Raw genomic sequence first — 9468 nt, 5'->3', positions numbered from 1 at the left:
GCCGATTCACCTGCACTCCGAGAGGAGGGACGGACATCCAGCAGCCGGCCAGCATCCGAGCCGGACGCTGTGGCGGAGATAAAGCGGACGGAGACCGGACAGGAGAAGGTTTTTTGTTGTTGTTGAAGCCTTGCTCTGGGAAAACAAACATAATCAGCGGAGATGAAAGTCCAATAACACACCCAAGAGCTTCTCTACCACCTGTCTCTTGATACATCTTTGGAGACGGGGCACTTCAGCCGAGCCACGACCTTCAGCAGCACTCCGCTCACAGCAACTTCTATCCGGAGGAATTTCCACAGTTCACCGCAGCAGCCGGCCACAATGTACCGCTCAACCAAAGGAGCTTCCAAGGCTCGACGGGACCAGATCAACGCCGAGATCCGGAACCTGAAGGACTTGTTGCCCATCTCTGATGCAGATAAAGCGCGGCTCTCATACCTGCACATCATGTCCCTCGCCTGCATGTACACCAGGAAATCTGTCTTCTTCACTCAAGGTAAGAACCAACTGAACAAAAACGACCTGTTGATGAATCTCATGTCCGCTGCTGCAATAGACGGGCTGTAATCTCTCGCAGTGCTGGAATCAACAAGTGTTTAAGCGGTACTGCAGGCGACTGTGTTGATCTAAACGTGATTTTATGGATCATTTCTGGAGCTGTGAGCTCATTAAGTGATCTGAAATAATCGATTCTGAAACTGATAAAAGCGTTACGTTGGTCATTGTCGCTGTCCGTGGTGCTGAAATGCTTCAGCGATTTTAGTGCAGCGTCGCTGTCCACGGTGCTGAAACACGCTAACGTACAGCTCAGATACACTGTGTTCTTTCTCATAGTTTCATGTTTATTAACAAATTTGACCTCTTTTCTTCGTCTTTCTATCATCTTCTCTCCTCTAGAAGCGGGAACTGCTGCTAGTCTCGAGGAGAGCGCACGGTTCCTGTCTTTTCACGAGCTGTCAGAGTTGATGCAGGCGCTGCCGGGCTTTCTGATGCTGCTGACCGGAGAGGGGAAGCTCCTGTACCTGTCAGACAGCGTCTCCGAGCACCTCGGACACTCCATGGTGAGTCTTCACGCTTCTGGTGCATTCAGGTATATTCGAGCGTTAATGTGTTCCATGAATAACATCCCTGTCCGTCATTTTTCAGGTGGATCTTGTGGCACAGGGAGACAGTGTGTATGATATCATCGACGCCTCAGACCACTTTATCATGAGGACCAACCTGTCAACCTCCTCATCACTTGAAATGGGTGAGTGTACAAAATGTACACTTTTTTTCGCAAGTTTATTCTTGTCTTTTTTTTTGTTTTTTTTTCTCCTCCAACGTGATTTCTAATAAACCTCTTCTCCTCCACAGACCGTCTCTTCCGCTGTCGTTTCAACACCTCCAAGTCCGTGCGGAGGCAGAGTGCTGGAAACAAGCTGGTTCTGATCCGAGCTCGCTGCCTTTCCCCCCCCTCCCCCTCTCCTGCTGCCGGGTCCTACTGGACCTCCAACCCCGTGTGGGTGTGTTTCTGCTCCCCTCTGGAGCCCCATCCGACCCGCTCCAGCCCCGGGGCCGAGAGGGAGTCGACCTCCACCCCTCCCCTGGCTGAGGCCAACTTGTTCCTGGCCTGCTTCCACTCCCAGCACGGCCGGGACATGAGGCTGCAGACAGCACAGGACAGGTGAGCTCACACAAATAACACACTATCTTCAACCTGTTGCTGTAACATGAATTGGTTTGTGAGATAAGTAAAGTGGTGAAACATCCTCCTCCTAACACATCACCGCCCACTCTCCCCTGCAGTGTGAGCGCCTATCTTGGCTTTGATGTGACAGCTTTACGCTCTCGCTCCTGGTACAGCCTCCTCCACCCACAGGATCTGTCACATGCCTCCGCTCAGCACCGTAGCCTATGTAAGTGTACTCTTCACACCAGTTACAACCATGCATGCCCACACGATTACACACATTGTGCCCACTGGCACATCCACACAGCAAAGAACACTATGATGATTAATAGGATTACACACTGATGCCAACTTGTGCTGCAACTATTGTTCCACAGTGAGAGAAGGAGGAGAGGGCAGAGCTGAGATGGTGGTGCGTGTGCAGGCTCAGGACCAGTCGTGGGTTTGGCTCTACATGGTGCTACAACTGCAGCCTGGAGAAATCCCCATCAGCAGCAACAACTACATAATCAGGTATTTACTGCTCTTCTTTAAAAAACACACACCATCACATAAATGTGGTCAAAAACACAAACCTAACTCTCCTGTTCTCCTCTGTTTCTCCTTCTGTTGCTCAGTGACTCTGAGGCCTGGTCAGTGCGTCAGCAGCTCAGCTCAGAACAGACCCAGCTCACCCTGGTCCTGAGTGCTGGCACCTCCCAGCAGGAGAGTCTGAGTCTTCAGTCCCCAGAAACCCTGTCCAGCCCAGACCAGGTCTTCACCCCAGGCAGCAGCGGCCTGTCTGCCCAGTCCTTTGACTTCAGCACTGCCGGCTGCAGCGTGGGCTCCTCTGACGAACCAGGGAGCTCTGCTCCTGAGGCCATGCAGCTGGAGGGTGATCCTCGCTCCAGTATCTCCTCTCTGGAGGAGGAAAGCTTCTTTCAACAGCATCCCACCGAAACCCCCTCAGCGGCCTCCTCCCCCACTCCAGTCACTGTTGAAACAGTAGCAGACTTAGACTTTTTAACCCAGAACATTCTCCTGCCGCCATCCTTCCAGCTCGACCCTCCACTGCCAGCTCTCCCCCTGCCTCTCCCCCCAGTGCCCACCTCACAAGCTCAGCAGACCAAAGAGTTTGTGTGCACTCCGCCCTACACCCCCCAGGTTGGTGGGGCTAGCTTTCCATTCGGCGAGCCCCTCTTCAGCTTTGACCCCACTGGCACCACTACTCCTCCCCCCTCTGCTACAAGTGCCACTGCCACCACCTCCTTGGCCCCCTCAGCTTCCTCCACAGCCCCACCGACTACCGCCTCCAGCCCCATTCCTCCCACCACCCTCTCCACCAAGCTCCCCCTCTCACTACCGACCCCATCTACTGAGCTCCTCTTCCCAATTGAGCCCTGCAGTGGTTCCCTGTACGAGAAACTGCCCCCAACACCCGACAGCCCTGGAGACGGGGACTGCACAGTCATGACCCTGCCTGAGGTCCGGGGTCCACTGTATGTAGACGTACCACTGGGGCCCCTCCAGTGTCCTCCCGAGGGCCTCCTCACCCCCGAAGCTTCACCCGGCAAACAGCCCTGCCTCTCTTTCTTCTCCCTTGAAAGGGAGAAGGAAAGAGCAGAAATATCCCTCTTAGCTCAGCACATTAGCTCACTGGCAGAGGGATTCTACCTGGATCCACTCTTGTCAAAACTCTCCCCTCCCTCCATATCACCCTCCTCCTCCCCTCCCTCCCCCTTTATGTCTCCAGCCATAGAAACTCCTGATTCACTCCAGATGCTTAGGGAGTTTTATCCCATCAAAGCATGGAGAGGTCTGGACATTCCCATCTTCCTTGATGATGATGATTCTCTGTTTGAAGAGAGCATCCTAGAGACCCTTCTCCAAGATGACTTCGCTCCCCCTCAGTCGCCCGGCCTCTCCTGCACCTCCCCCTCCACCTCCCCTATGCCCAACCCTTGCAGCCCAACCTCTCCTCAAACCCCAGTGTGCTGGCGCCAACCCTCCCAGTTTGAGGGAGTGGGCCACGTCTGTAGCGTCCAATCGGCGCAATGTAACTCTATGGCTGGGTGCGGGGCGACTGTGGCTGCTGAGGCCGGGGTAAAGGCAGATGGGGAGGGGTTAGTGGAGGAAGCAATGGAGATCGAGGTGGTGTCATCTCCTGTGTCCTCCTGCTCCTCCATCCCAGCTTCCCCTCCCCTCATCCTCACTGCCTCCCCCAGCCCCGCCACCTCCACGCCCATCGCCTCGCCCACGCCCGCCGTGTCTTGCACTCAGTCCCTCCTGGAGGAACTGGCCGTCCTGGAACCCATGTTTGGGGCAGGTGCCTCGATCGCCCCTGGCTTAGGGCAACAACCTGAGTTGTATCAACTCCAATGTCATCCATCGCCACAGTGCTTCCACAAAGGTAAGAATCTGTCTCACTTCTATCTCACATTCCTGTTTTAAAATGAGATGACAAATCATTCTCTGAAAATGCACCACTAACGTTCTCTTTCTCTCTTTTCTATTTTTTGTCTTCCAGATGGGAGTGGAAGTGTTCCTCCGTTCTAAAATAAGTCTGTGACTTACTTCATCAAGTATGGCATATTGTCATATTTTGTGGAGCCAATTTTACTGAAAAGTAAAAAATAATTAAGTGTATAAATATACATAATGTATATACAACTTAAGGACTTTAACTCCTACATGTCACCTAAGAACAAAGATTGGCTTTATATTTTTGTTCAGTCATTTATCTGTATACTACTACAAAATTGGTGCAACATTTACATGATGGTGCAACTGCATGGACCCACAACTGACTGGGTTCTGAGTCCATGTGGTGTCTCTCAGCTTCTCTGTTACATGAGCTTCAGATATGATCAGACAGAGAAACCTCTCGAACTTCTAAGCGCTGTTTAACTTCCAGACGCGCATTCGTATTCACTCGTAGTGAAAAATCTGTTGTGAACAAAAAAATTAATACATTCCTTGCTATTTCAATAGGGAGATGAATTCTAGCACTTTTGCCTGACATGCAGCAACGCAAACCCAAACCTCAAACGTATTGGAAGTCAAATGTTTACAAATTTTTTACATCCTTAGGATGAGCACTATCAATACATCAAACAAAGGAAGATTTCTTGCATGAAATCCTCTGTCCAGTTTTCAGAGCCACTACAGCTCTGGTTTGGAAGCACTCTTTCTCACGGCCTGCAAGGCAGCATCAAAATACAGTATTCAACAAAACCTGAGATACTTTGAGCTTTGAGTTTGCGGCTTCAGACCTTTAACATTTCATATTTATCTCTCCATCTGAAATCTTGTGTATCAATGTGATGTGCAAAACAAAAAAGAAAACATGTGAAGAGATCCTGGCGTGAGAAGATCTCAAGAATGTTGTCACTTTACGCCAAACAAGAGATTGTCTGGAAGTTTGCCGGGGCTCTGATCATGCCACAAATCCACTGCTACGCTGTACTGTACATTAGACTCTGAATGTGGGCTCTTCAGGTCCTGCCTGGCCTGAGGGCAGTCGGCTGGATATTCTTGCAGCATCAATATTTGCAATGCTGGCAGCTTATAGCGGCTCCTGTGTGCCTGAAATGGCCCTGACCTGCTGAACTCTGAACTCTTTATCATTGTCCATTCAACATGGACGGTTACATCGTTGCTCCACTGGAGTGCGGTGTAGTGAGGCACAATTGACTATGTGAATGAGCGATTCTTCTTTTTTGAGAGGGGTTAGAATACAAAAGTTTTGTTTTAAAAAATGAAAATAGGGATGGGGTGCTATTTCTATTCAGTTACCAAGCGACACGGGTTGAGAATGGTACAATTCCCATGGTGTCGACATGCTCACGTAGAGTTGTCTACGGTCAAGTAAAGGATTGATTCCTACGTTCTAGCTATTCAAGGCTAAGTTAATATACATGTGTAAAATTATATTATTGTATGTGTGATATTTGAAAATGATGTTTAATGCATATGCATTATGTCTGTGGATATAGGCATATGTTCTTTTCAGAAAGGTTGTACACATTTGTACATTTGTATGAAACAGTTATTGGTCTGTACATATAAGAAAGAGATTTTTATTGCATAAGATGGAATATATTCTAAACATCTTACTTACTGCAGAATGGACATTGTGGATCAGTGTTCTATTGTGATGCTTATAAGTGTATTTGGTTGTCATACAAATGCATTTATATTAAAGTGCACTTAATGCGGCTGATGCACTTGTGTCGTCATAGTCAAGCCCCCTGTTCCTCCCTCAGCCTCATCATCATCACCATCATCATCATCATCATCATCATCCCACCATCCCTGCCTCTCTTCTCCCTCCCCTTCACTCTCCTCCATTTCTTCCCCTGGAGCGAGTTTCGCTCAGCAACAGCACTGACGCACACACATGACGAGACAGAATGAGACACTATCTGACTCAGACTGACGCACACACTTGGCATCGAGGTTTTTGCGTGCGAGGATGTGCACACGGGCACACACAGATGGCCTCCCACTTATGATGATGCACACACACACACGCACACACACACACACACACACACAATAGTAGGCATATGACCCCCCCGCCACCCCTCTTTACAAATCACAGTAGCCCACATTCACTGATGTACCTGCGACTCTATCAGCGCTTGCCGTGGTGTAAGACTCCATATATAGGCATTCCTGCTCAAGAGCTCTGACTGAAACAGCCTCCCGTCTATTCTCAGACACTATTCAGAAGGATCAGAGCGGGGAGGGCTGGAGAGAGAGAGGGGGGACAAAGAAAGAGCGAGAGAAGGCTAAAATTAGAGGTACAGTAAAGAGGGATATGGGACAAACTGATGCTTCATCGCCACACAGTGGAAAGGTAGACATAAAATTACAAAATTAAAAATACTAAACCGACAATGTGGTGCCTTTTCTTATGAGAGATAAAAGATTACAGATTCATAGATTTATGGATGGAGGCCTAAAATCCCTTTTCTGACAGATTTCATCACCTGTCCTTCATATAAGATAAAAAAAACAAACACAGGGTCGAATGTATGTACTGAAGCAAAGCCCTAAACATTATACATTTTTGCTGCACACGAACATTTTGTTCCATCACTACCTGCTGCAGTATTGGAGACAGAGGTAAGATGAGTGGAAGGAGCGCTGCACAGCTGACTGCTGCTATCTTCTGGTAAAGACAGACACTGCACCCAAGTGGAGCTAATTGTGACGGAGGCTGTGTGTGAAGTCATGTGGTGTAAAGGTTGCAAAGAGAGGATAGTTTTTACATTTCATGTTAACTTGACCAAAGCAAACTCCCGTGTCTGTACAATGTATTTGGATCAACACTGTTTAAACCGGAACTAAATATATGGCTCTTATAGAATTAGATGACATGGATAGAATGATTGTCACAATAATAAGAGTAGATGCATAAAATCACATATCACAGTAGCAATCACACCAATGTTTCAAACAAAACTGTTTCCCAGGTGCAGTGAATGATCATTATGGAACTTATAACTGCAAATAATCATGATTCATTGAGCTTGTTTCTACCTGGGAATATGCCAAATATTAACTGATGTATTTGCAATTTTGCTATGAATAAAAAATAATTAATGAATAAGTCTTCCTTCCAATATTGTAGAAGTTTTAATTTATCAACAGTTACAAATAAGAAATGGGGACCAGTTACAATAGAACTGCCAGAAGCACAGCTGTGTGATTTTCTTCCATTTAGTTAATTCGTTTTACTATTTGCTCCTCCTTGTTTCAGTATTTCTCAGTTTTGTAGTTTCTGAAATTGATGCTGACAAAAACTATGCTAAAATGTCACAGATTTGTGAGAAATGTCCAAGTTTACATCTTTACGTTGCTTGTTTTGTCAAACTGACAGTTGAAACCCCCTAAACTGTACGATTTACAAAGCGTTAAGCAAACGAAAATATAAACATCAGTAAATTATCCTCACATTTTAGAATCTGAATACTTTAAAGCTAAAAAACAAATACCTGACTGACAGGAACACCTAATTAGTTGACATGTTTAAACAAAATTAAAGTAGATAAACGCATTAATGTGAACAACAGAAACTTGTACAAGATAATTCCTTAGGAATATATGAATCTCACCTGACTTCCTCTGTGATTTTTGCAATAATTCATTTGATGAACCCTTTAGAGCCCAGATTCATAGAAAAGTCTGAAATGTGCAGGGAACCATCTGCACAACCTTTCAAACAGCCAAACTGTTTCCAGAAGTGTTAATAATAGATAAAAACATCAAAGAGACTGAATATACAAATCCTTCCAAGACAGAGCAATTACATTTTCATTAGCTCGGCTCGGAGGAAATGAATCACTCAGGGTCATAAATATTTTCAGCATCTCAGTGGATGTTTTTGTTGCCAAAATGGAGGTGGTGTAAATGCTGAAATTACACCACCTTAATATCGGATGTGAATAAAGACAAGGAAATAAATCATGTAACAACTGACGGTTTATTAAGATCTACCAGACACAACGTTAACAGTGTTTCTGCATGAATGCGGTACATGTATAAAGTCAATATAAACAGGAATGCAAGGTCAGTATTGCAGGTCTTCATTTCTTTTTTCCCAACGAAGCCTCAGCCGCAGCAGCCGCTTCAGCATCTGCTTTCAACTTCTCCGCTCTCTGCTCCAGGAAGACTCTGTACTCATCAGCTGAAAGACTGAAGAGGGGGAGGGGGAGAAGGAGGAAACAATATATTCAATTGCTACAGGGATGTACAGCCTATAGCAACACCCAATTACACTTTAAAGACAAATGTAAATTATGGATTTCCCAGCAACAACGCAGAATTTGATGAAAGTGGACAAATGTGGATGACAAGTATTAAATCAGCATATTTCCAGCTGTGCAGTGACATGTAATAGCAGAAATGTCTAATTGACAGCAGAAAATTCTTCAGCTATCTGCAACATTAACTTGAATAAATTTGTGGGTTAGTTACCCAGAATCAAAGAGAATTGGCTTCTTTCTGGACTCACCACAATGCAGCAGTGTTCAACAACCATCCGGGGAAAAATCCATTGTAAAAGATGTAGAGATACCAATTTCTCTACTGACAGTACTCTCAATAAAACATAATGTACTGCTGCCCCAAGACATGTTAAGTTTTAAGTAAGGGGGAGAAACTCATTCTGGGAGAAGTACAACATCATTAACTGAAGTGGAGGTAGAAGCGGCACAAGTGGATGATTGTGCTTGAATGCAAAACTCGAACAGTTGATGGCAAAATAAATGGAACTCTGTGCACGTCATAAACAATAAATATCTGAAAATATGAGGGGAAAAAAACACACAGGTGGATCTTAAGATGCAAAGCAAGCAGGTTTGCAAAGTCGCATCTAAAAAATCCAATACAAAAGCAAGCGGCGCAAAGTTCTAATAGGTAATTTTTGCAGAATTTATGAGGTCTGACTTCACATTAGATACTGATTGTACACAGGATTAATAATATTGTGTCTTGTAATACTGTTTTACTGTTTTTTTTACACTTCGCATGCAAAAAAAAATTAAAAATTTAGTCATTTTATGCAAACAGGACATTATGCAACACGTGCACCACTGCACATCTGTGACACTGCAATCCTGGAATGTTACAATCCACAGATAGAAAACAAATTAGTTTCCTCAAAGGTTTCAAAGTTATTGTGTGTTTCTGGAGAGTTTATTATGTAGTTGTAGACCAGGTACAATTATTTATTTTGCTGACGCTCCTCCGTGGCCTGTGTGTACTGCGTAGTGGACTCAAAAGTTGCGTTTTGTTTTTTTTTTTTT

At 45.6% G+C, this 9468-nt stretch overlaps 2 protein-coding genes across 2 annotated transcripts in view; one reads left to right on the top strand and one right to left on the bottom strand.

Moving 5' to 3' along the window:
* Positions 1-324: 324 nt before the first annotated feature.
* On the top strand, positions 325-4210 carry npas4a (neuronal PAS domain protein 4a). Its single transcript, XM_008303897.1, has 8 exons — positions 325-499; positions 901-1064; positions 1150-1252; positions 1360-1669; positions 1792-1901; positions 2053-2188; positions 2293-4064; positions 4182-4210. The coding sequence occupies exons 1-8, from the start codon at positions 325-327 to the stop codon at positions 4208-4210; spliced, it is 2799 nt and encodes a 932-aa protein (XP_008302119.1).
* A 3915-nt stretch (positions 4211-8125) lies between these two features.
* The window catches only part of mrpl11 (mitochondrial ribosomal protein L11), a 50396-nt gene continuing 49053 nt past the window's right edge, over positions 8126-9468 (bottom strand). Inside the window, exon 6 of the mRNA XM_008303886.1 lies at positions 8126-8356. Within this exon, the coding sequence (XP_008302108.1) occupies positions 8248-8356 (109 nt within the window). The 3' untranslated portion in view covers positions 8126-8247. The remainder of the gene's footprint in view (positions 8357-9468) is intronic.

Source organism: Stegastes partitus, unplaced genomic scaffold, assembly GCF_000690725.1.
Source record: "Stegastes partitus isolate 25-593 unplaced genomic scaffold, Stegastes_partitus-1.0.2 Scaffold39, whole genome shotgun sequence".
NCBI lineage: Eukaryota > Metazoa > Chordata > Actinopteri > Pomacentridae > Stegastes > Stegastes partitus.
Note: the sequence above shows the minus strand (reverse complement) of the source record. Positions and strands in the feature narration are given on the sequence as shown.

What these genes read in the sequence shown, in the direction of transcription:
- npas4a (XM_008303897.1), top strand. Translation starts at nt 325, where the DNA reads ATGTACCGCTCAACCAAAGGAGCTTCCAAGGCTCGACGGGACCAGATC. An exon ending in CTGCAGACAGCACAGGACAG is followed by an intron (nt 1,670 to 1,791) that starts GTGAGCTCACAC and finishes TCTCCCCTGCAG; the next exon opens with TGTGAGCGCCTATCTTGGCT. An exon ending in AGCAACAACTACATAATCAG is followed by an intron (nt 2,189 to 2,292) that starts GTATTTACTGCT and finishes TCTGTTGCTCAG; the next exon opens with TGACTCTGAGGCCTGGTCAG.